We start from the raw sequence: 27552 nt of genomic DNA, 5'->3' as shown, positions 1-27552 counted from the left end.
GGGATAATTCGGTTTTTATGGCAGTTAAAGCCCAAGCGCAATGACAGCGGAAGCGGAACGGCAGCGGCAGCGGAAAAACCCGATCAGAGTAAAGTCTACTTGTCGGATTGAAAACAAGTTAGAATTAAATCGACTTCGGTTAGGCAGCTTGATGTCATTTGTGACAACTGTCAAACTTTCCGTTTCCGTTCCGCTTCCGCCCACATTGCGTTTGAGCCTTTAATTGAACGTAAAAATCAGTTTTAGGAATTAATGACTAAATTTTTGTACTTTCTTAGTACCTCCAGCAACGTGTCAAAAGATTAGAAATGAAAACGCAAATCTTCAGTCTGACAATGTGTGTGACTCATTCTTTTACCCACATTGCACCCTACCGGGAATAACATTCCAGCCGTCACCGAAAACTGACTCTCACCTGACATGCGCAGAATGCGCACCGTCACGTCCTTCCTATCAACTAGAATGAATTCGCAAGAATGGAACCCCTAACTAGGGACCTACTAGAGAAAAGTGAAATCATTCTTCAGCTCCCAGCTGGGCACTAACTGGAAACCTGTTGCTCAAATTTGCGTTGTTTATGTTCGTTACTTGCAGAATTAAAAAAAAACAATGGTTTCGAGATGGTCATTTGTGTTGAACTATTAGCTGCTTGTCAAATGGCGAACAGGCATCTCTTAAATTATTGAAATTTAAACAATAATGAATGGGAAACTCAATTGACAACCTAAATGTTTGGTCAGACATTCAACAGATAAGATCAATTTAGCCTCTCAGCTTCTCACTTCTACAGAGTGATTTTCCCTCATTTAGAGCTGTTTGCATACTTCACGAAAGCGGAAAACTGATGAGATCTTAGAAGCACGCTTAAATAGGTGATTCTGTGGAGCGGAGAGAAGTGAGAAATCGTCATCCTGGATGCCTAAGCGCAGGCGCCAGCCTATCGATTGCCATTCATAAATTCTGCACTATGAGATTTTTTAAAGCAAATTCGGTCAAAATTTCGCTTCAATTTCTAATATTCTTACGAAGTTCACTTATTTCACGAATTCCATTAAGAGTGCAAAATATAAATCGGGTGTAGATTTCGACTTGCGATTGAAATTTCTCTCACCTTGGAAAACCTCTCGCTCCCGAGCGAGAAAAATGAGGATGAGCGTGAGCACATTTTCCCATCAGCACTACGCCGGGAACCAGCCATATAAAAAGCCCATCCGCACGACTTTCCATTCACAATCAGTTGCAGTTGTTTTCGGGAACGACAGATTGTGTGACTCGGGTCACATCGAGCTGAACTTTTATTCTAGTTTGGTGGATGGTAAAGTGGTAGTGTCTAGTTTTCCACTTCCGAGTGCTGTCCCCAGATTTTCGTGAATGTGCACTCAGCGTAGGAGTATGTAGCTATTTTGCTGCACCCTTAGTTAGGTTCGAGTGGGTGGCTGTTTTCCGGGGATTGTGACTGATTTCGAGGATTACAGAGGACTTTTGTGAATTTATTGTCAGCGTCGGAGGTGTCATTCGTGGTGAAAAACTGCGAAAATGAACATTCGCTAAAGAACTATCGTGCAAATTCGTCCTTTGAGGCAGTGTAGTGAGTGATAAGGCGAAAAAAAAGGAAAAGTTCCACAGGAGTGGTAATCGTATCAGCACCTAGCATACAACTGAACCCATTACGGGCGGAGACCGTCGGAAGTTTAGCAACTGTCGTGGAAATAAATTTTACTTACGGTAATTAATTTATTTGTTTAGCAGTAGACGATCAGTGTCGGACTAGGAGAGCCGTCCTTTTATTCGTTGGTACGACACGAAACGCAATTTTCCACCATGTTTGATCCGTGTCTTGTGTGCGTTGTTGTTCCAGTTCCTTCTTCTCGCTCATTGCTGGAGGTTAAATTAATTTTACAAGCAACCAACGAGGGATGGCTTCTATATCTGTGTCCACGCGCTTCGAGTCCCAACAGAGTGGAAAGGAAAACATTTACTTTCCTCCTAAAGTGCTGGGGGGAAAATGAGGAGGTTGGTGATGAAGAATTGAAGGATAATGTAGCACCGTGCTGGGTGTAGGCAAACAAGTTGCGAGTTTGAGATTGCATTATGAGGAAAACTCGATTTGAGAAGAACTTGAGATAATTTATCTTTGTATCATTGTCCTTACAATTGCGTAACGGTTTTGAAGTGGAGTTTCATCTTTCTATTTAACCTGAAGCTGTTATTCATCTAAAAAAGGTCAAATTACGTCAAGTGGCGTAGTGAAAAAGTTCGCCATCAATTCTTCTGTAATTAAAAGTTTGTAGATTGTTCATTCACTGTTCAAATAAAATTAATTCTATTCAATCAAAAGGTCATCCATTCTGTTCTCATGCTTTGAGCGTTTCCTAGAATGTTATTGAGAGTCTTCCAAACGTATATACACAAAAATCAAAATGGAATTTGGTAGCCCAAAAATTTAACCTTTGAACAAACATACAAAGATGCAGGGATGGGATCGCTCTTTTGGGACTTTTATTTCTTTTTTTTAATATTGAATGCTTACGTTAAATCCAATTGATCTTTCATTTAACCCATCTTAAAGTAGATAGTTTAGTGTTATTAAGCTCCCTATCAAAATTCAAAATCTCTGCACCGCAAAGCACCGCAGTGCACTTTCAGTGAAAACACAGAATGTGGTTCTACGGTGCGAAAATTTTGCATTTTGATAGGGTGATTAATAGCATTAAACTATGTATTATACGACGGTCTAACTGAAAATTCAACTGGATTCTACGTTAGCATTATATAATTAAAAGTATTGAAAAAGTCATAAAAGAGCGAACCATCACTGCATACATGTTATTTTCTAAAAGTAGTTTTAATTACTATACTTAATCGAAGTTTACTAATAACTTCCTGTAAAATGTTTCCAATTTCATGACATGAGTAACTTTTGCTGATTTATTTACATACATACCAGTCAGCGTAAGGCCGGGGTGTCCTGTGCTGTACGAAGCAATCCTCGCCACTCCATTTTAGTGAACTGGATCGTCCTCCAGAGTTCAAATTAATCAATCCTGATGCATGCATGATTTTGGTCTACCACCCATTGTAGCACGGAAACTAAGTCCAATAGCAGTGGACTTTCTTTTCTATTTGACTTGATCAAGCTTATAACCTCTGATTGTCCTCAACATGTCGCTGTATGAAAGGCCAAATACGCATTTACGGGACAATAAAGAATCTCCTTCCAGCAACATGATCGCACAATTGGTCAACAAGACGGGAAATGCCCCAATGAGCGGGGAGAAGAGCCCACCCTTTATCCACGAAATATTATCAACAGGGAGTTGGAATTCCTACTCTCCCCGTCCAAATCGATTCTATCGGGTGCCCTGATGGTCGCTTCCAATCCCTGCATTGTTTTGTGTCATGAGCAATAATAAAAATTTTAAATTTAAAACGATCTCACCAACTTACGCTGTTTCTTCACCCTTCTATCCAATTTTCGCACCTATTTGTGAACTCGTTTTCCATTTCTGTTTTGCTAGTAGTCGCTACTAGTCTCCCATGTTTGACAATTTGACGTCCAGTTCCTAGTTGTGTCTCATAAAACCGTAACACCAGTTCAGCAAATAAACAGTGTCTCCCGGTATTTTCTTCACGAGCATCACTCCATTGTCGTATCGCATGTGTTTCATTTTGCAACTCTTCTTTAATTTTTACTTTGTTGACTTCATGGTACTGGAAAAGTTATAAATATAAACATTACTAGCAATGCTGTGATCTAACCACAATGGGGTGGCCATTCATAATGGTTCAACGGTTGTAAAATGTGGGAACATTTAAATTTAACACGATTTAAAGAATGCCAAGGCAACTTTAAATTTGTTGATCAACAATTTACACATTTTTCTATGTTATCTCTTATACAATTAGTATCAATATTACGTCATATCGTATCTTCAAGTGATCTTCGCAAGCGCCACATTCCATTCAGGTTCTTTGGAACTACATGTTGTGAAATATGAAACGCACCTTTTAAAGTGAATGGCACATAATAATGCCCAGTGTCATCCAAGGGGTGCTCAACTCTGCACACCTTAATTCGTGTCGAGTGATTGTGCTGTGCTGAAAGCTGTTGCTGTGCCGAACGTGCCTATCAAGGTTTGCATTTTAAAGTGTCAATATTCCATGAGTTTGGCAACCCTAAAAGCTATGACTTTTGTGATCATGGCAAACGTTCACCTTCAATCTCATTAGAGCGTTAGCGGGTCGGGAGGTGGAAGAGGAACTATACGTTCAAGTAAATTCAACTCGTCCACAAAATTCTGGCTCGATGTCGCTTTGAACTGTTAATTTCTTGCAGGTGTACAGAAACAAAGAAGAAACCTGATCGATAAATTTTTGCCTTTTAAATTCTCGCCGAATAAAGTAAACTCAGAACTTGGACGGGCAAAAGTTCAATCCCATCCTAGGAGAAACATCGTCGAACCAGTTTTAAATCATCTGATCGACGCAGAAGAGTGAAATATATTACCCAAACCTATCGTATCGCTGATTATGATACATTCTTGCTGTTCTTCTTCCTCGTATTTCAGGCTTATTGCTAATCGCATATTAGCTTATTGCATGCTTTCAACTAAGTGATCTAGATGCTCTTCCACAGTTATTAATTGAGAGCTTTCGATGTCTGTACCATTTTTGCATGAGTATAATTGTGTGGCAAGTACAATCATACTCTATGCTCAGGGAAGTCGAGACATTTTCCAACCCGGAAAGTTCCTAGACTGGACCGGAAATCGAACACTGAGGTGAATACGTGCGTTTCACCGGCTATGCGTGATTTAACCGAAGACAACAAATCAAGAAGACTAGCAACTCTTTAATTTTCTCATACGAACGCTATGAGACAGGTACAATCGCGTCATCTGCCGCTCAAAGGTAAATGCTTCGAACGAATTTGATAGCAAAGATTGCATCCTCGGAAGAAAGGTTTGTGCATTTGTTCATTTTTCTATGCGTTGCTTCCAGCTTCACTCAAGCGCAGCGCTTTTGTATCTGTCGCTTGGATTCTGGCAAAGTTGACAGTCTTCTTGATATGAGGTCTTTGATTTAACCCAAACATGCTCAAATTCTTTAAATTTTGATATTCAGATGATTTCTGTGTTAAATTTTGGCCGAAAGAGGTATAAGCACTCCGCCGCCCGCCTTTTTCTGAGACGTATGACATTTTTCTGTCGTCTCTGAAAACATTAAAGGCATTTCCAAAGATTTCTTCACTTTGTACGCTTTCATCTCAGCTTGTTTCAGTTTCCAGAATTAGCGAAAACGATGAGCACTATTGGAGGCGAACCAGCCTCCTAAATAAAGATAAATCAATCAATCAACGATGAGCATAAAACATTTGATAGATTTCCTTCATTTTGACTGGGCTTTTCATGTGATAGAAATGTTGACACTAGATTTATGGCCAAACGATGGCTTCTTGTCATACATATATGCCAAATATAGGCGAACGATATACATAGCACTAGTTTACAGCATTTTTGAACTCGGTAAGGTGATGATCATTTCCAATGCAAAATCCTACGCTGAATTCAATGCCGTGGTCAGAAAAAATTAAAGTAGAGCCATTTTTGAGATATACAAAAAATTTGATTTTTTGTATTTTGGACAAAAGTACGATTACTAAAATGTCAATATCTTTGGAACTAGTGCACCAATTTTAAATCTTTTTTTTATGAAAATGAAGCTTAATAAATTTGCTATCGTTTACTAGAATATTATGTCTTAATTAAAAATTTAATTTTGAAGTCATTTAAAAATTTACAGCATTTTTTTTTTTATTTTTCCTGCGAATTTTCCATAAAAATCTTGTTTTAATCAACATTTTTAATGGGATGAAAAGATTCAAAAAATCATTCCATAATTTATTCTTAAAGTCCATTCAAAACCGGAGAAAATGAGCCTTTAAAGGATGAAATCGGTTGGAAATTGTCGAAGTTATGAGCATTTTTGTGAAACACTTAAAAATGTTGCTGAAATACAACAGTTTTAGAGTTCCTTTTCTAGGTGTCGTTGTAAGCATCCAAATCGCATGTAAAGTTTTCATGGGAGATTATTTTCTCTACATATCAATTTGATTAAGGCATATCAGGATTTAAAACCGAGTTGATACAAAAGAAATTTATTTAGGTTTTATTAAAAATGATTGAGAATCGAATGACTTTGTCTTCGATGTTTTGAACTTGTTTCTCGAATCAGAAACCAACAATAGTCACCCATCATTGCTTCATCCCAAAACCCTTGGTAACGACGTTGGTGAAAACGTTCGCCGTGCTCATCACTCCCGTCACCAAGACTTTCCGGGAAAAAATCCATGTGAGAATGTAGGAAATGTATCTTCAAAGACATATTCACACCTGTGTTCAGTGAAATAAAAGGATTTGAAATTAATTATATGTAACAAACACAATATTTTTGATTTATACCTATTTTCTCATAATTTTTGAGCAATTCATCGACGGCTTCCTCATAATCTGGGCTTCTGAAATTTCCTAAAAAGGTTGTGACAACACGCTGGAACGATTTCCACGCTTCTTCCTCATCTGGTGTCAAAACTGTATTGAATGCGGAATCATTGAGCAGTTTTTTGATCTGTGGGCCAACAAATACACCTTCCTTTATCTTTGCGTCAGATAAATTTGGGAATACTGATTTCAAGTACTGGAATGCCGGCCCTTCTTTTTGCAACGCTTTGACGAAATTTTTGAATAGCCCAAGTTTTATATGTAGTGGTGGAAGTATTATGCGTTCTTTTACCACAAGAGGATCATTTTTAACGTTGTCTTTACCAATTGTGAAATTATCCCGTTTTGGCCAATCTTTTCGGACGTAGTGTTCCTTACGAGCTCGACTGTCCCATTTACACAAAAAACACATATATTTTGTGTATCCCTGTTGCAATCCAGTCAACATGGCAACCACTTTAAGATCGGAACAAATTTTCCAATTGTGTTGATTGTAATTTATCAAATTGAGCAATAGAGCCATTGATTCATACGTTTCCTTCATATTAACGGCATGAGCTAATGGAATAGAAGGTTTCTCATTCGGCTTTCAAGCTCAACTTGCTGCTATCGATGAATAAACGCCATTCAGCTGGATCATATGGCTCACCAAACTCTTCAAACAAGCCGTTTACGTCATGGCAAAAACATGCCTTGTCCTTTGTAGAATAATATTTGTCAAATTTCTTGTGACGATTCCTGTGACAAGAAATTTTGACCTCCTTGCTCAGCTTGTTGTGTTCTTTCAAGCGTGATGCCAGCAATTCGGATTTCTCCTTCGATAAGTCGAGATCTCGCACCAAATCATTAAATTCGGATTGTGTAAACAGTTTTGGGTTTCTTTCCAATTCCACCTCGAAGTCTTCCTCGCATTCCTCCTTGAATTCCTCCTCACTTTTTGTAACGGTCGATTCAACAGAGGGCGCTCGTTTCCGCTTTGGATAAACAGGATGCGGGACCGAACTTGAATGTAGAACAGGTTTTGTCATAGAAGCCACTTGTGGATACTCAACTGTTTTGTGACGTCCTTGTTGCTTAACTTTTGTCAAGCAGAAATAACAATCCGTTGCATGGTGGGCATGTCAAAGGACAAATAGCGACTGACAGATAATAAATAAGTGAGTTAGTAAGTAAGACATTAACACTTATCAAAAATAGATGAAGTAAGATAATGTCGATCAGGAAAGAACAAAGCACTACCATGCTGTACATAAATTGTTTATATGAAAGTTATTCAAAAAATCAATTTACCTTGCGCCTGAAATCCACCTAGCCAAGCACGTTTTGCACGAACTACATAATACTTTTGGAATCCACGGTTCGTCAAAGTCTCCAGGATCAATTTTAAAATAAAGCCTGTATGCAGTTTGCAACGAAGCAGTGAAATTGACCGATTTTGTAAATATATAGTTGCCACACGCGTAACAAAACTTTTGAGGATCATTTTTACACTTGAATTCACGTTTTGTCGTATACATCGTTAAGCAATGTTAAAGAAAGAAAGCTGTCAAATTGAGTTGGTTGCGTTAGGTTCTCGCCGAGCGGTCTCACAAACACTAGCGTAAATTATATTGTTGAAAATATCCCATTTAATTTTGCGTGACTGCTGGTAGTGTTATTGAAATGCACCGTATGCGTACACGTCCGCAGAAAGGCTTACTGGAAGTGGTGCATGAACCTAGGAGCGGGACAACGGCCAATCTTGGAACATTCAATTTCCATGATTTTACAAAAAATTTCATAACTTCGACAATTTCCAACCGATTTCATCCATTAAAGGCTCATTTTCTCCAGTTTTTAATGGACTTTAAGAATAAATTATGGAATGATTTTTTGAATCTTTTTATCCCATTAAAAATGTTGATTAAAACAAGATTGTTATGGGAAATTCGCAGGAAAAATAAAAAAAAAATGCTGTAAATTTTTAAATGACTTCAAAATTAAATTTTTATTGAGACATAATATTCTAGTGAACGATAGAAAATTTATTTAGCTTCACTTTCATAAAAAAAGATTTAAAATTGGTGCACTAGTTCCAAAGATATTGACATTTTAGTAATCGTACTTTTGTCCAAAATTCACGGCATTGAATTCAGCGTAGGATTTTGCATTAGAAACGTTGGTCAACCATCAAAGTTCACACTTTTTATGTTGTTTTGTAAACTAGTGTAATGTGTGTGTCCCGTAGTCGTGCTTTCAGGAAATGCCGTCTCCATCAGCTGATTGCTGAGTGTGGCATACGGACTTCGGATTATTCCAGATGCTTCTCGGTTGACATGTACGAATAGACTATTTACACGATTTGCAGGTTCGGATCAGGAAGGTTCTTATTTGGCATTTGGATAGGCCGAAAAAATGTTAAATATAAACCTTAAGGTGAATCCCACACGGTAAGAAATATTGTCAATACTTACAAGTATTGACAATAATATGTGTGATGTGAATACAGAAATATTGTCAATGCCGATGTATTGACGTCAAGTGATGGATCGCTCTTTTAGGACTTTTTCGATACTTTTTAATATAGAATGCTTACGTTAAATCGAAGACAACAAATCAAGAAGACTGGCAACTTTGCCAGAATCCTAACGACAGATACAATGGCGCTGCGCTTGAGTGAAGTTGGAAGCAACGCATAGAAAAATGAGCAAATCCACAAACCCTTCTTCTTAGGATGTATTCTTTGCAGTGGCGTCCCGTGACCTCACTTTTTACCTGTGCACCAACTTTCAAAACCAAATTTAATACCATATTGGTACTCGAATCGGTTTAACAATACACTTAATCTTCTTCTTAAGTTTACTCGATATCTATCCATTACAAGCAATATTTTGATAATTGTTTATGCCTTGAGAGTTGGTGCACAGGTGGATTGAGGTTGAGGAAACGCCACTGAATCTTTGCTATCAAATTCGTTTGAAGCATTTACCTTTGAGCGGTAGATGGCACGATTGTACCTGTCTCATAGCATTCGTATGAGAAAATGGAAGAGTTGCCAGTCTTCTTGATTTGTTGTCTTCGGTTAAATTCAATTATTGAATTTTCAATTAAGCCATTTAAAATAGATAGTTTAGTGCTATTAATCTCCCTATCAAAATTGAAAATATCTGCATCGTAGAGCCACACTCAGTGGTTTCACTGAAGTTACACTCGAGAGCGCTCTCAAGTGTACCTTCAGTAAAAACACAGACTGTGGCTCTAGGGTGCGGATATTTTGAATGTTGATAGGGAGATTAATAGCACAAGATAATCTTTTTTAAGATGGGTTAACTAAAAGTTCAATTGGATTCAACGTTAGCATTCTATATTAAAAAGTAACGAAAAAGTCCAAAAAGAACGATCCATCCCTCGAGGTCAATATAGAATGTATTCACAATACGATTATTGTCAATAAATATTGTCGTGTGGAGTCGACTTAAGAGAACGAAGCGGCGTGTGTGTTTTTTGTATGTATTTACAATCTAACTCCCACTGACTGGCAGTGGAATTATGTATAGAATCTTCCTGCAACCACCTTTTATATAAATAATTGCAAGAATCTTAAATCCGGGAGTTTGAAGATGACAGCTCTATCGCAACTCCAAAAGCCCATTTCAAGAACGCAAGCATTCCGAAGCTTTTTTCGGATACGATAAGTCCCGCTCCAATACATTTCAATGTAAGAATCATTAATAATGTATTGGAACGTTCAATCAAGCTGTATTGCTTGATTGAAGCGTATTGAATGAGTTGGAAATGTTTGTAGTATTACTAGTACTAGTACTCGGAAATTAAGTATTATAATGGACAAAATGGAACGAACCCACCAAATCTGGCCAAGTGAAGCCGACAAGCTGGCCTGATGTGTTAGAGATGAAGTCACAATTGTTGACGGCTTGCTTCACGAGGTAATCCAGTTTGTGGCAGAGCTTGCACGGAATGTCCCGAATGTAGTCTTGAAACACCTTTTGGCCGGCCGACACAATCCGCAAACTGTGGAACTCGATTCAGGAAATTCAAGTATCCGTTCGTCACCAATATCACTTTACTGTTAAAAAAAATCAGGAACAACGCAATCCATAAATTTGACGGGAGGAAAAATTTTCGCTTCCACCTACAAGCACAGCACTCTTCGATCAAATCCACTTAAGAGAGTGCAGCGGCGCCAAAACATTTGCTGTGCATATGCGCAAGACTTATTGCGCGGATATGGTAGAAGTTAAAGTAGGTTGGTAAAGGGTGATACGGTCAAAATTTGGTCAAGGGAAAACGCGTGTAAATCGGCGAAATCGTTTATTTAAAAAATCAAATTAAATTTCTTTTTCAAGTTCAATTAGTATAAAATTCAGGAAAAATATTCAGTTAGGCTTCCGCTTTTCCAAATCCGAATTGCCGGGCCTTACGCTTGACCCCTGCCATCAGATTTTGTACAGCCACCTTGTCCACCTTCTTCGCCGCAGAAAGCCAGTTTGCCTTGAACTGCTGCTCGCCCTTAGCAGTTTTTTTGGTCTTCTTTAGGTTCCGCTTGACAATAGCCCAGTATTTCTCAATTGGGCGGAGCTCTGGTGTGTTGGGAGGGTTCTTGTCCTTGGGAACCACCTGCACGTTGTTGGCGGCGTACCACTCCATGGCCTTTTTACCGTAATGGCAAGATGCCAAATCCGGCCAAAACAGTACGGAACAACCGTGTTTCTTCAGGAAAGGCAGCAGACGTTTATTCAAACACTCTTTCACGTAAATTTCTTGGTTGACAGTCCCGGAAGCTATGAAAATGCTGCTTTTCAAGCCACAGGTACAGATGGCTTGCCAAACCAGATATTTCTTTGCGAACTTTGACAGTTTCATGTGCTTGAAAACATCTGCTACCTTTCCCCTTCCTTTTGCCGTATAAAACTCCTGTCCCGGAAGCTGCTTGTAGTCGGCTTTGACGTAGGTTTCGTCGTCCATTACCACGCAGTCAAACTTCGTCAGCATCGTCGTGTACAGCCTCCGGGATCGCGCCTTGGCCGTCGTATTTTGTTTATCATCGCGATTTGGAGTCACTACCTTCTTGTAAGTCGATAGTCCGGCTCGTTTTTTGGCTCGATGCACGGTTGTAGACGATACACCCAGCTTATTTGCGGCATCTCGGAGAGAGAGGTTAGGGTTTCGCTTGAAACTACCGGCAACTCTCTTTGTCGTCTCAGCGGCTTCCGGTTTTCGATTTCCCCCCGATCCAGACTTCCTGGCTGTCGACAAACGTTCCCCAAACACTTTAATTACATTTGTAACGGTTGATTTGGCAACTTTTAGCGATTTTGCCAACTTTGCGTGCGAGTAGCTCGGATTTTCGCGATGCGCGAGCAAAATTTTAATACGCTGCTCTTCTTGCTTGGACGGCATTTTGACAACTGAAGAGTGAATTCCAAAATCAAAATAGGAGCAACATTCTACACACACACACCTTCAAAATGAGGGGTGTTCAGGTTTTTTAAATGCAAAATTTAAAGAAAAAGAAATACGTCAAGTTGATATTGACCAAATTTTGACCGTATCACCCTTTACTAGTACTAGGAAGTATTATAATGGACAAAATGGAACGAACTCACCAAAGCTGGCCTGATGTGTTAGAGGGGAAGTCGGAATTGTAGACGGTTCGCTTGACGAGGTAATGCGGTTTGTGGCAGAGCTTGCACAGAATGTCCCGAATGTAGTCTCGAAACACCTCTTGGCCGCCCGACACAATCCGCACACTGTGGAACTCGATTCAGGAAATTCAGGTATCCGTTCGTCACCAATATCACTTAACTGTTAAAAAAATCAGGAACAACGCAAAATTCATAAATTTGACGGGAGGAAATTTTTTCGCTTCCATCTACAAGCACAGCACTCTTCGATCAAATCCACTTAAGAGAGTGCAGCGGCGTGGTAGGTTTATTGCCAAAACATTTGCTGTGCATATGCGCAAGACTTATTGCGCGCATATGGTAGAAGTTAAGGGGGTATTCCCGATCTTTTTTTTCAAAAAATCAAATTTTTTTTTTTCACGTTTTTTTGTACTTTAGACTATATACTTTCATCCCCCCAAGCCGTTTTCCGATCAGCGAATTCGGTGTCCAGGCATAACTGACTAATGGTAAGAACCCCCAAATGGTTTTAACTAAAGTCAAAACTTTAAACGCGTTTTTCTCGAAACCACATTTTTTTTATCGGGCGAAGATTTTTCTCAGAAACTATAAGAGATATTGACTTGAATCTTTGCGCATTTTGTTCCTTATTAAATTCTTTGGAGCTTCTCCCACTTTCAGCCAAAAATATTAACATTTAACATTGTTTGAAGCACCTTAAAGCTGCAAAAAAGCGAGCTAAAAATCGCCTGTTTTTTCATATGGCCGCCATTTTGTTAATTTGCAAGATTTTTTGCTGCCAACGCGAGAAGCTCCAGAGAATCTTATGCAGATTATAATTTCATCACGAAATCTGTTTCAGATGAAGCCGTTCCAGAGAAAAGTCTTCGCCCGTCCAGGCGTTTGCGGCGAACAGGGGTCTGTTTGCCACCATTTTGTGACGTCAATAATGTCTTTTTTTATGTCGAAAAAAATTTATTTGTAAACTTTAATGTTCAATAAACAAGAATCCCAAAGAGTTAGGCGCATTACTATTCATTTTCCTTGAAAAAAAATTAATTGAAAAACAGGCCGAAAAAAGGCAAAAGATTGGGAATACCCCCTTAAAGTAGGTTGGTAAACAAGGAAAAGCATTTACTGTTTCGAAGTTGACTGAGCAGTTTCTCAGTAGGTCATGAATTTTGGTAGTTTCTATCTATGTTAAAACAGTGGGATAACCAGCATAAACGATAACCATAAGGAGTGCCTAACAACCTATTCGGCTTATCATCCCAACAATATGTGGTACGGTGGCACGATTTGTTGTATAGTTCATGTATGGGGCTTATTTATTATGGAAGGAAATATTTTTTTCCTTTATTATGGTGATTTATGAAAAAGATCTGTGTGGTAATTTGAGATGTATCATATTACAACATCGTAACACGACAGAGTCAAGCTTACGATGGGTGGGCGCATAGGGTCAAGTGACCATCCAAGTGTTTAATTTGATTGCAGAGGTGTAAAAGAAATGAGGGGTAAAACATCCGTTTTTGAATGTTCTAGAAAAAAACACAAGAGTGATTTTCTACAATTGGTTCCTCCACAGCCATAGTCCCACATGCTTAGGTTCGGAACTAGAAAGACAAAATGTTTCATCAAATAAGTGCAAAGTTCTAAATAAATTAAGTTAAGTAAGTTACAATTTTCGGATTTGCTAAAATAACGATAGAATTTTGAAGACCAAATCGGATAATCTGTTGCTAACCGGTGGCCAGCTTTTATACTTTCCACGAATAAGTTTCCTCTCAAATAACACCGTTTTCCCGGAGCACAGAAAACATGAATACCTCAATGTCACGTCCAGCCGCCTTCGGCTACGTGTAGACAAACGCTCATCGGTTAGCAGATAACGCAAAACACAATAAATGCAAATCGATAACAGCAAGCAGCTTTTGTCCGCTTCGTCTGCTCTCGCAACACTAGTTACATATCACTTTCAGCAGGGCGATAAAATTATTTTCCCACATCCGACCACAACAACTAGCACCCTCCCACCGACTCCCGGATATGTCCATCACTCGTGTTGTCCTTCCTTCCGAAAAATATCGTAGGAGCGTCGATGATAGAGACATATCCATCTTCGAACGGGCAGCCATCATTGCGTGCGGTGCGGTTTTGGTGCGGATTCTCATATCTTCGTCGCCCGAACCGATATTGAGCCCCCAGCCCGACCACGACCAAGCCCAGCGGGATTAAACCCATTTGTTTTCATTGTTTGTTGGTATTGAGCGGCAACTGAATGACAAGGAATGAATATGATGACAACGACGACGACGACGACGACGGCGGGTGGCAAGGTTTTGCCTTCGGTTTGAAAACTCCAACCCCCACTGAGTCTGTGGGGATTTGCGTTGTGTGTGTATGAGCGAGTGTCGAATATAATTTGTCGTGCTGGTAAGATTCCTATCCCCCACGCAGCCAGCCGTGTCACCTTCATCTTAGCTGTACCCCAAGGTTGGCATGTCGTCGAAAGCCTCACTTTGACTGACTGTAAATGCCATTGCGGGCTGTTTTTGTTCAACAGGTTTTACGGGGAAAATTTTGCTTGAAAAGGATAAGACAATTTCATGTTCCCCACCGGATGAAGACGTGGGAACGAAAATGCGTTCATGCTGAGCTTATAAACCATGCGGCGCCGCGAAGCGTGAAAGGCGTGATGGATAGCTCTATGATGGGCAACTCCTCTCACCGGAAGCAGCGAGAAAATGTAATTAAAATGTAATTTGTAAGCGCTCCATGGGAAGGTCGTGAAGGATATCGATGTCGTTGAAATGGGTATGCCTTAAGTTTTAGGGGTACTTTGCACACTTACCAATCAGAAAGGGTTTGCACTACCAGTTGAAGACTAGAACAAAGACTTGGATTTGCCGATTAATGACTGAATTAGTCTCGTTTTAGCTGAATAATCAGGTTTTTGTTTTGTTTTATTATAGTCACTTCAACACTTTTAATGTCATCCGTGACTTGATTGTGGGTGATAGTGGAATTCGAGACCTTCTGCATGAGAGACATGATCAGCCAGCTGAATGATCAATTTTTTTTTTCTCTGATTCATCTAAATAGTTCAATGTCCCTTATTCTAGCTCAACATCGAAGAGGTTGGGAAGATGTAGAGGTAAATAATTCAGTCCTAGGTGAACTGTTGTAACCCACCAGCCTAACAAGTTTCCCATTGCAAGTAAAGGGAGACCATTTTCCAATGTGCAGGCTGCCCGACCGTATGAAACCCGTCAGATTTGAGGTTTGGGCGGAAAGCAAATTGGCTGACAAAATGGACAAAATGCTATGGCGGAAATAATGCAAATAATGAGAGAGTGAACCCAATTAACGACCAGTGTGAAACTTAACCAATACGAACAGTTATCATCACGGGCCAAGCCTCTCCACTCACCTCCGACCAACCCTTATCTGATTTGGGAGTTTTCCAGTTGGTTTCGGAGCTTCCATCTAAAAAGGTAAATCTTCAGCAAAAAAACTCGGCGACATGAAACTCCTCCAGCTAGATTCACTTTCTACTCATCAAGGCAAATCTAATCAATATTGGTATAAAAAACTAAAAGGGGTTTATTCAAACATTGCCTATATTTAAAATTAAATAAAGAGCTTTTACTGGGTTTATTCACAGTACACCTTCAGGCGCAAAGTTCATGGTCATCTACACTGAACCTAAACGGCATCCTTGGTTCGAATGATTTTTCGCTTTATCAGATGATATTGAAATGATCGTCTTTTAATTCGTTTTAAGTTAAACGAAAAATAATTTAATAGTGAAATACTTTTCATATTTCTCTTGAATGATTATTTTGTATATAATGCGTTTATTTGTTCAGGCTCATAAGCCGTAGCTTTGCGGAGCCGATATTCATCGTTTGGGTTACAAAATTACTTAAAACTAACGTTAGTAAAGCGGGCGCCGCTTACTCGCGGCTATCTCTAGGTTAGGGGTAACAAATTGTAACAAACGGATGGCAGGGTAGAGATTGAGAACACATTGTTTTTTCGAGCAATGTGCTCTTGAACATACTGGAGAAAAAGACGAACATGGGGGTACACCGATGGGACCTAGCAACTTGAGAGAACACAAGATGACACTAACTACTAAATCCTCAGAACGATAACACATGAATTAAATTAAAATTATCGAGATCTCGGCTCGCCAAGCCGCAAAGGTTGTTTTCCTCGGGCACTGAGGAATGCGGATAACTCGGATCTAGCAACACAATGGCGGGTGCATGACCAAAGCACGTCGTCGATCTCGTGATAATCACTACCACAAGCGCACAAATTGGTGCCTGCGAGCCTGATTCGGAAGAAATGCGAGTCTAACGAGCAGTGATTGGACATGAGCCTCGACATGACACGTATAAAGTCACGGCTCATGTCCAATCCTCTGAACCACGGCTACTAAATACTCCTAAATATTCAAATCAATCCGTTTTAGAAAATTTTCAAATCATCTTCATATATACGAGATTGCGACTTGCCAGAAAGTCTCTAACAGGTGTAGCAAGTTGTTTCCCTCGGGATCTAAAGAATCCATACAAGTCAGATCTGGCAACACAGCATAAAGTACAAGACCAATCAACATGCTCGATGTGGTCGTAACCGTCACCACAGGCGCATAGATTGCTGTCTGAGAACCCAATCCGATAGAGTGTGAGTCCAACGGAAAGTGACCTTGATTGAGCGCCCACGGTTACTACTCTGTTATTTCCAGATCAGTTGTAATTGCACAGAGAACCAATAGACGATGCATGGGACTATAATTCATCCACAATGTGTAAAAACTGGTGATCTAAAACTCGGCAATACCAGCGCCGGCCGCACCAGGTTAAGAAAGGAATGGGTAGGAATTTGTTGACGTGACACTTGCTTTGATGAAATCACTGGGATGTTGGGTAAGAGGGTTGGGTTTGCAGCAGGGTTCGTTTTGGTAAACGATAAACTGAATGGATGTCCTAACGATCATATAATGCGAAGGAGCTTGCGATTGAACCCACGGTCTTCTGCTCAGTACGCAAAAACTTTTGCCACTAGGCAAACGGGCCCCTTTTCAATCATCGCGTTGCTGCTATTACCATGTAGTCATATTAACAAATAAAACGAAAGACGAATCTTGAATGTGGATGGGCCTGAGATTAGACTCATGATGTTCTACTCAGTAAGCAAAAACGGTCGATCTAAGGCCACCGAGCCCCTCATATCACATCGTACCGTTACTCAATTTTTTTAATCATTAAAATCCGGCACCGACAACGTTGACAAGTTTCGCAAAATACACGATAAACAATCTCTTTAATATGAAATAACCTGGGACCATGTTTTTCTGCTCAGTAAGCAAGGCACTTAGGCCTTCATTAAGTTCTACTTTCACGCGACTTTCGATTTGGTTTGTACGCATTGGTCAGACTACCATAACAAGCTATGACCGACGTGGCTATTATTAAGCCCTGTTCTCAAATTCAAATATCTCAAATATATCTCAATAAACCTCTGAGATATATTGAGGAATACTAATCTATTTGAACTTAATTTTGAATAACTGATAGGGTAGAGCGCTACTTCTTCGCAATCGCCCATGTCCATACTATCGATCAGAAAAGATCAATAATATCAATGATTTCACCGTGCACAAATCAATAATAAGTTCGTTGCGATGCGTTAGTTCATTAGCTACAACATAAATCCTATTAGAGCGCATTGTATGAATATTTACGCTCATTGCTCTCAAAACAAAAGAAGCGCTCCTAGCGAATCCCCCTTTTCTACGTTTATCCGTAGGACGAAGAAAATCTAATGGCGTTTCAATGCATTAGGGCGGAATTGAAACTCGTAGAACGAATTTAGAATCAAGAAGCAGTGTTAGATTTTAAACAATATCTCCACAATTTGTGACTCTTTATCAAATCTAACGGTACGTATGCAAAGGTGAATCAATATAAAAGTAATCTTTGACCGAAATATTTCAATTTTTTTTTTCAAACCCATTCAAACAAAGAGAGGTAAAGCGTGGGTTGTGCTTAGTAATATCATTAGAGTAAATGACGGCTTCGGCAATACTTTATTCTATTATCGTCAGGGTGTAAACAACATCTACATTTTGGAATGTAGATACCTTGTGTTTCAGAGCATCTATTGGCCAAATTTAAGAGCTCTAGAACTTTGTTTACCCCCTGACGATAATAGGTTAAGGTATTGCCGCAGCCGACATTTCCGATGTTTCTTTTTTAGTAGTCTAATAATAAAAGTACTGTTCTGGAAATAGGGGCCACATTGCGCATCTCAAAACCGAAAAAGTTTTTGATACAAACGTGCTTACAAAAAGTTTTTCGTTTCGAGATTCGCAATGTGAAGCCAGATTGGCTGGACCAAAACCGATCGACGAAAAATGATAAAAAACATAGACAAACAGACATAATAACACTCACATCATCACATCATCATCACATTCATCGAACAAGCATTTAACCACAGCTTTACAACTTTGCCCACGATAGTAAGTCTCTAGCGTTCGAAACAAAAAAAAAGTTTGTATGGCTGCGTCATCTTTGCGACAAACACTAAAACTATTTTAATCAACCAAATTTTTTTTTTGGCCCACTGTGCTTTGTGACTGGCACGAGCACCACAAAATAGCCATCCGAGATCGATAAAGGGTTGCTGACCATATGTAAATTCAGCAGGCTCGGAGATTCGAAACGGATACCTAACTGGACAATGAAATAGGCGATAAACTGAAAGAATGTAAAACTCATTCAGTGCCAAGTGCGAATGGGTGCAAACCGAACGATCAAGAGCTAGTAGAATCGGCTAGTGCAAAATTTTTGCATAGACAAACAGACGTAGCTCTTTCTCCTCAATCGTCGTACACGCATTTTACGTCAGCTTGCGAGAGGTCGTTAGTGCGTTCCATGACATTATTTTTAAAGAATATTTCTTTAAAAACTTACGTCTGCGTGTCTGTGATTTTTAGCTCAGTAATATAATCAGTTGACCCGCCTCAACTTACCTGCACTCATAAAATAAATCACATAACCAGTGGAAAATATCCATGTGAATTTCACATAACTTTCATGTGATCCCATAATTGGAAATTGCATTATTAAATCACATGAACGTGATGTGTCCAATGCAATCTATATGATTTCTCATATAGAATTTCTAATGCTATGTAATATTCAGGAAAAAATCATTGTTTTTGTTTTTGGAAAAATACTATGTGCGTTCCTAATAGAAACTAAGTGAAAACTTTTTTCAGTGTGGGTATAGAGTACACGCTATTTCTAAACTGCCCAAATTTGGGTAGGATTCACCCAGATCCGTCAAAACTGAACCTACCCAAAAATGGGTAAACTGTGTTGGAAGTGACAAGTTGACAAATGAACAACGTCGATCGTATTGATGTCAATGTTGTTCATTTGTCAACTTGTCACTCCCAACACAGTTTACCCATTTTTGGGTAGGTTCAGTTTTGACGGATCTGGGTGGATTCTACCCAAATTTGGGTAGTTTTGAAATAGCGTGTAGCATTATGCTTGACACACTGTATACGAACATAAATTTGGTATGGACTTCGAGAGCTTTCAATTTACAACTGGTCCAATGACGGTGGGTGTAAAGATCCAATTGGAACTTATTAATGCAATGTTTTGATCTTCGAGTTTCGTTTAAATCCACCCAAAATTAACATGAACCGCATATCTCTTCAACATTTTGACACATGCAAATCTCACCCCACGAAGCACACAAATCAACCCGAAGCCAATCGTTGCGCCTTCCCACCCGTGAAACACATCTAATCGAATATGGATAAACCGCACAGTCTGTTTAATCCAGTGGATACAAATCGAAACCAATCCGTCCCCATGATGAAATGGTAGAATCCACTCGATTACGCTGAGTGCGGTGAAATGGTAATGCTCTTGGCAGAAGCCATAAATTTCAGTCACTGCATTTGACAATGTACCAATGAGTTGGCATGGAAACGTTGATCTGTCTGCGTCTATCCCTCCCACAACGACGACTACGATGACAATGTTGATGGTCCTCCTGTCGATCATCATCTTCTATGTAGCTATCTATCTATGGACGGAAGTTCATTCGATTGCGCCACAATTCCATGCTTTAACAGGTCGGAAAATGAAGATGAACGGCATCGGTAAGTGGCTTTCAGAGTTTTTTTCTTATTATTATTTTTATCTTCTTTTTAGATACTTGTTATCAGTTTAACATGCATATTGCTGATGGGGAGGACGAGAAGAGCAGCGAATGTAATCGATATTTGCTACTTCTGTATTTTCGTTCCGTGGAACACGCCGAACGTTGCATCTCCTGACCAGCATCAGCGTGGGTGTTTTGATGGGGGTATTTTCCGAAAGAGCGAATGTATCCAATTCAATTTAATTTCCATTGATTATGGATCGATTCCCACGCTTCATGCCGGTACCGACCTTAGTTAAGCAGGGTAGCAGGAGAAGGCGTTGCTATAAGAATCAGGATGATCCGATTCCTTCGTCGTTGACGTCGCTGCTAGGACCAAATGTAGCATGGCAAAAGGGTAACAATAGCATTTGATTCTCGAGTTATTTCTCGTTTACACGATCCTTTCGATCGATTGGATTTCGAATAAAGGTTATATTGACTGTTTTTACGGTAAATCGGAATGGCCCAACCTGCTTTTGAGTGTTTGCGATGATGGAATGGAAATAATTTGTATCCAGCTTTTATATAACAGCTTCCTTCGGTCCGTCCTATTGACCCTGCCAATTCCAGAATGGAATGGAATTTGTGCACACCAGTTGGATTGGAAATGAAAATTTATTGCGATCGGTTTTATGGAACAGTGAGAGCGAAATTTGCCCTTTGACGTCCTGACTGGTGCGAAACCACTAAACAATATAGATAGCACTGAAGTCCACTCGCATCCCGGTCGGGAAAAATCAATATCAAATTGCTCGTAAATCCACCTAAAAACAATTCGCTATTCCGCATGGCACAAATTCAGACAAATCCGATTGAGATAAGAGGACACATCAACCGATGGCTCTTATTGCGTGTACCTTCACGAGTTAATAAAATTGTGGTGGCGACACACAGCCACAGCAGCAGTGCCGGAAAGTTTTCTAGCAGAGTGATCGAAAGTAGCGGAAAATGTAATTAACTCGGTCGCCTTTTCGAGCTAATTTGATCGAGCTGCACTCAATCAGTCGCAAAACATTTGGTGCCGCTTTAAGGATAATTTACTTCAAGGCTGTCAGCAGTAGGAATTTAGCTCATTTTACAGAATTTAAGGGGCACAACCCAAGTAAAATTGCAAGTTTTATCAATGTTTTAAAACTTTCTAAAAGTCTATAACACTAAGCAACAAAGAGGAATATTTTATTCTGGAACAGAAACATCTAAATATATTTACCTTTATTGTGGTTCCTTGAGGTGGAGTATAGAATATACGTAAGTTAAACGAGCGGAGCGGTTGCTAAAAAACGTGACGTGTTAGGGTAAAAGTATATTCTAGACTTAAAGCGAATACATCACATCAAGAGTGAATTCTCAAATAGACATATCTTCTTTCAAAAACATAGATTCAAACGTCAATTTGTTGAAACTCAACGCTCGCAAACTAACATCAGGTAAGGTAAACATTCCACTACATTATGGTGGTGTTTGCTTGCGTGGGTAAGCAAAGAGTTTCAAAAAATTGTCGTTTGAATCTTTGTTTACATAGTATAGATACGGATATTTTAAAATTTACTCTTGATATCAAGAAGACTGGCGTCACTAATCTCTATACAAGCGACAGATAAGGCCTGTACTCGAAAAAAATGCACCAGACACAAGTGTTCGCCAAAAATTTATTTTAAGTTGGATTTTCTTGAAACTTTTAGGGAATGAACTAATACATATGGATTATTTTTCGGCATAATTACTTTATTCAATTTCCTTTTCATCGCTGAAAGCCCGCACTTTTCCCTTAAGACCCCCCATTGCATTTTATGTAATGGTGGAGCCGATCTTTTTGGTCACTTTCATCCATTCTTTCTTCAACTCCAGCTCGTTCTTAAACACCTTGGACGATTTTCGAACTTTGGCCTTCATTATGGCCCAAAATCTTTCCACCGGACGAATCTCTGGTGAATTTGGGGGGTTGGCGGTTTTTGGTACAAAAACAACGTTATTGTTTCTGTACCAATCCAACGTCGATCACGCGTAATGGCATGATGCCAGGTCCGGCCAAAATAATGTCTCGCCTCCGTGGGACCGCAGGAAGGGCAACAGACGCTTCTGGAGGCACTCGGTGCGGTAAATTTTGCTGTTGACCCGAGCAAAGTTTAATAACAAGCGCATAACATCACAATAACTCATTTTGTTAACTAGAATTAATGTTGTTTTTCTCTGTTATCAACTAATCGTTTTGAGCGATAACTTGTTTTGTTATCTGTTGTTATCATGAAGAAAAGTCACCCTTGACATTTTATTTATTTTGTATATTTTGATTATAAAGGTAATTGCCACATACTTAATTTATTTGCGTATTTGGCTTGCAAGCTGAAATGTAATTTACATTGGTATTTCCATTTAAAACTGACACACTAACACAAGGTCGAATGTGATGTTGAACTTCTTTTAGATAATACTCAGAGCTATTTTTATAGGAGTACATGTTGTTATAAATTTCAGTTGTGATCAATTTCCTGCCAATTATATAAATTCTATCGTTTCTATCAACTAACGCATGTTCAACATGGTAGAAACCAGCTCCAATTTGTATAAAGGAATCGTTGTAGCCTAGCGTTTTACATCTTTCTCTGGTACAATATTGAACACCATCGTAGGTGAATTTTTCATAGCGGGTGAATTCTTGCTCTGAAAGTCCTTCGTCAATGTGTAACGAATCGGGTAGATCAAAAATTAATGCACGGTCAAATTTTAAGCGGTGTATCGGTTTGGAGCTCCATAGTTGAGAATGCCACTTACTGATCAAATCATTTTTCAAAAAAGATGCGGTCTGGCAAATGCGATTTAACATAAACTTACTTGCAATTTGAACGACTGGTCGATTGTTTCCGGTTCTGAACCCCAAAATCATCCCATTTCCATTTTCATATGGATAGAGTGACGAGTTCCACAATGCCCCGAAATTCTTGGCACTGTCAGATAAGTGGATTAACAGATGGATGTTAAAATACATATGCTCTTCTCCATATAACTTTTGGAACTTACGAACGAAATCTTTCAGTTGCTTATCAACAAAGTCAATGGTTTTTTCCGTCAAATGCGTATCAAGTAGTTGAAAAATACATGATGAAAGTACCATGAAGTGATCCAGATATTTCTTCGGCAGGATTCCAACAACACATGGGTAAAAATAATGGAAAAGCATGTTCTCCCAATCACTTGCCTTATTTTTTTTCATGTCCTCGATTTTTCCCGGGTACCGAGAAAATAAGCTTGGTGTTCTGATGGTCAGCATTCTTCTTTCAACTTCATACATCTTCTTACCAATGTAATAAGGCTTAGTGTGATTTGATGAGGCTGTAAACAATTCCCATAAATGTTTGACAACGCCGAGTAGAACAGAATGCATATAATCCGGTGAGAAACCTTAAAGTTCAAAAATAAATTAACTTACTCATAGCTACTAAATCAGTATACTACCATTCACAATGTCGAAATGTGGGATTGACAGAAATACCGACAGCCCCTTGATTCCTTTAACAGGCTTCCCAGTATGATGTGCCTCTATCATAAGACTACGAGTCTCACAATGGTTCCTGTTATCACATGCCTTAAATGGGTATCGAATTTGGTTACCATTTACAAGTTTACCCTCATGATAGCAAACAGAACAACCAAATTTTCCATTGAATTGGGTAGAGTTTTGAAGTTTTGGTCTTGCAACGGAATCCAAGCAGTTCTGTATGACTAACACATGGTATACATCAGACTCAATAGTGAACGAGTTGCTCAGTTTCGTCATTTCTTCACAAAACTCTTGGAAGAAAAGTGGAATATTCGGTTCACCCTTATTCAACCAGATGGCGGCCAATAATAAGTTGTTCTTATCGAAGCGAATACGAGGTGGTAAATTGTTAATGACGACAAAGATGGGGTAACATGGCTTGTTGATACTCCAGCGGTATGCTGCTGCACCATCTGTGTTCACTGACAAAGTTATTGTCTTTCCTTTGATTTTTTTATGGATCTCCTTCACTACTTTGCCTTGATTGATATCGCTTATGCCTTCCTTTTCAACAAGTTTTTCGTAATCTGATATTTCTTTGCGATATTTGATCATAGTTTCTCTCAATTGTTGCTCAATTGGAATGGTAATAAAGAAATCAAACTTATTACTTTCACACTCGGGAATTGAACAGACAGCATCTTTGGCTGGTACCGATTTTCCAATTCCTTGTTGGCATTCAGTACAATAATATACTCTGGAATATTCGTACGGGTAAGGAAAAGAGGCGTTAAATGCTTCAAAGCACTCCGGGAATATTTTATAGCCTGCCATCAGGTTTATCATTTTAAGCAGATCTACCAAAGCTGTTTGCGTTAGGTGATGCTTAATATAATAATTTAGAATCATGAAACGTGCTTCTCCTATTGTGAGAACAGAATCAAATTTAATATTGTTGCTTCCGTCAAAAAACGCCTATAAATAAATAAACGTGCAGTAAATTAAAGTTTTTCGTAACTCTACAGCTATGACCCTACCTTACTGTTAAAGCATTCCGATTGATTTTCACCTGAGCGATGCTCGTCGGAATTGTAGTTCTGATTTAAATCATTGAAAACATCAGATGACTCTGAACCTGACTCAGAAAAACTTTCTGAACAGTCTTCTTTGTTGTCGTCAAGAACATTCTGCACACTCAATGTCTCTGAAGATTCTGAATCAATAGAATTTGAGTTATCGTCTGCATTGAATCTCAAGGCACTGTTTTCACGATCACAATGATAAATTTCATTTGCCGAATCAAGACCTATATGAGCAGAATCGTTGGAATGCACTGTTTCTGATTGTACGCCATTACTGAACTCATGTTGTAATATAAATTCTGTTTTTGGTTTATTTCTCTGAAATAAAAAAAAAACAAACTTATTTATATTTCAAGCTTTGCTTAATGCAATAACCTTCTGTAAATATTTCTTGTTCTGAAGCTTAGTGGACATAAAATAATGTCGTTTATTACGCCGATTGTCCATTGTTGTGGGAATCTAGCTTATCGGACTATTGAACACAAAAATGACCAACTAGAATAACACACATTGAAATATAATACAAATTGTCTTGTAAAAATGGCATGAATTTTTCATAAGGGCCTAACAATGTTTCTTAATAAATTTCCCATGCATGGAAAATGATTGCTAACATTAAAAAATAGATGCACGATAAATTGGCAGAAGAAGTCAGTGTAAATGTCTGTGACTCCTCATAAGTTTAATAGATTATTGGTGTTTTTGAAATATCTCAATATGTGAATGTGTTAAAGTGTCTTAGGCCCTGATGAAAAATTCAACCGTAACTCAATAAACTGGATAAAACAGGCGAAACAGTAGTTAAAATAGTGTGAGTAACACTCCGTATATGTTGCCCATGCAAACAGTGACGTCACTGCGCGCGTTTCAAATTTTTCGGTTCACTAATACATAGATATTTGGCTATCTGCTATCCCTATACCTCATTGATGAATGATTCTTGGTTATCAAATGTCATTGTCTGTTCGCTTTCCGTCGGGAACTTGTGAGTTGTTGGTGCTGTCGTCGCGAAATTTTTGTTGTTTTATTTGCTGTGCGTTGTTTAAAAAACTCGGGTGTGAATCGTTGGTATACATAAAATGGGTCGTAAACGGTTGAATGTTGCCAAAAAACGCGTGCTTAAGCAGGCCGCGAACAAAAATCTTAGTTTTGTTGTGCAGTCACTTCCAGAATTGAAGGTAATTATAACCTCACATGATTAGCGCATCTGATATCATCAAATCAAGTAAAAAACTGTTTGATTTACATGTTGCCATTTTTCCCATTGATAAATGTATCAAATAAATCCACTGCATTGATTAAACTGATACTTGCCGAGTTTTCAGGCACAATTTGAAAAAATGCTACTGACATTTGGTCGTTCAACCGAATCCAATTACATAACCTATATTATTTTCATTGCAGCAAGAACTGTTGGAAAACCCAGCACAACGAAAAGGAAAGAATGCAAAAAGTGAGAAACCAATTGACCTGCAGTGGGAGCCATCAAGCTCAGAAATGATAATGGTTCCAGAATACAATTTTGAGAGTAACGTCGGTGCAGAAGAGATTGACATGGTTGAACCGACGTCGTCGGCACCACCCCCGCAGGCCACACGCACATACAGCCGCAAAAAATCTATTGAGCAACTGCTCCAGGAGTGGGAAACTGTCCCATGTGCATCAAACAACGGTATTCCTGAAAACTCAATTCAAATCGTACACGTTGAGCAACTCTACGATAAGGGAAATGGAGCTTGTGGATCGTCGCCAGAAGTTGTTATTGTGAATACTCAATCAGGTATGATGTTTTTTGTTGAATCAAAGAAGATAGTATATTTTTGGTGTTTTTTATGTTGTAGAATGCTCGTGTGGGAAGTTGGATGAGGTTGAGAACTATAAGAAATTATCGGAGTCCCTGCAGAAGGAGAAGGATGCTTTGCTGTTGAGAAATGCACAACTGGAAGCCCAGAACGCAAAGCTGCTGGATTCTTTGACTTCGAAACTTCTGCCAACACCTGAGAAGCCATTCAAGGAAGAGGAAGGATTCCTAGATTGTGAAACGCTACAGCGGTTGTCTCACGAAGCAGGCGACAAGGATTATTTGTTTGTGAAGTTTCTGATGATGCAGCTTTTCCCGGATGGTTTTGTTGGACGTTCGGTGACAGGCCGTCGATCGAACAATCCATCCGGTCGCCCAAAGAAGAAGGATGCAGTTTGTCCAGTTGAAAATACACATGATACAGGTGATGGTGAAGCAACGGGTGACGAAACTGAAGGAGAAACTGCAAAAGTGCCGTTGGACCCAGTAAAAGTGCGATGGATAAAAAGTATGAATACATGATGCATGTTTAGATTGTTGTAACTAATTTGATTTAAATCTTACAGGACGCCTTTACGATCGTCGCATTTTTCTTCGTGATGACTCTGCTACTGCAAATACATGCTACAAAAATGCAGGACGTCTGATGACACGAGTGATTGCCAATGCTTCGCGATAAGCACATGGAGAGGCATTTCATGGTTTATTTTTATTTTGTTTTTTATTTTTATGGGAACAATTTTAGCTTGTTACAATCAGTTTTATCACAGAGCAGCGTCAAATCAAATTGAAAAAGTCGTAGCATTTTTCCATTTGTTACTTA

At 39.1% G+C, this 27552-nt stretch overlaps 3 protein-coding genes across 4 annotated transcripts in view; 2 read left to right on the top strand and 1 right to left on the bottom strand.

Annotated features, from left to right (window-relative positions):
* LOC135708141 (BOS complex subunit NOMO1) overlaps window positions 1-27552 on the bottom strand; it is a 546399-nt gene that overhangs the window by 366436 nt on the left and 152411 nt on the right. The gene's annotated exons all lie outside the window — the stretch shown is intronic.
* LOC135708154 (uncharacterized) overlaps window positions 1233-27552 on the top strand; it is a 64831-nt gene continuing 38511 nt past the window's right edge. For both annotated transcript variants that reach the window (XM_065230147.1, XM_065230146.1), the window contains exon 1: window positions 1233-1725. The gene's annotated coding sequence lies outside the window, so the exon portion shown is untranslated. The remainder of the gene's footprint in view (window positions 1726-27552) is intronic.
* On the top strand, window positions 25996-27408 carry LOC135708195 (uncharacterized). Its single transcript, XM_065230202.1, has 4 exons — window positions 25996-26106; window positions 26333-26708; window positions 26770-27237; window positions 27296-27408. Exons 1-4 carry the CDS (start codon window positions 26008-26010, stop codon window positions 27406-27408), a joined length of 1056 nt encoding a protein of 351 aa, XP_065086274.1. The 5' UTR covers window positions 25996-26007.

The sequence above is a fragment of the Ochlerotatus camptorhynchus genome, unplaced genomic scaffold (genome assembly GCF_037179485.1).
Source record: "Ochlerotatus camptorhynchus isolate MF236.1 unplaced genomic scaffold, CSIRO-AGI_Acam_v1.1 ptg000328l, whole genome shotgun sequence".
Taxonomy (NCBI): Eukaryota; Metazoa; Arthropoda; class Insecta; order Diptera; family Culicidae; genus Ochlerotatus; species Ochlerotatus camptorhynchus.
The sequence above is the reverse complement of the archived record's forward strand: the minus strand, read 5'-3'. Positions and strand labels throughout refer to the sequence as shown.

What these genes read in the sequence shown, in the direction of transcription:
- LOC135708195 (XM_065230202.1), top strand. Translation starts at nt 26,008, where the DNA reads ATGGGTCGTAAACGGTTGAATGTTGCCAAAAAACGCGTGCTTAAGCAG. An exon ending in AGTCACTTCCAGAATTGAAG is followed by an intron (nt 26,107 to 26,332) that starts GTAATTATAACC and finishes TTTTCATTGCAG; the next exon opens with CAAGAACTGTTGGAAAACCC. An exon ending in AAAAGTGCGATGGATAAAAA is followed by an intron (nt 27,238 to 27,295) that starts GTATGAATACAT and finishes TAAATCTTACAG; the next exon opens with GACGCCTTTACGATCGTCGC.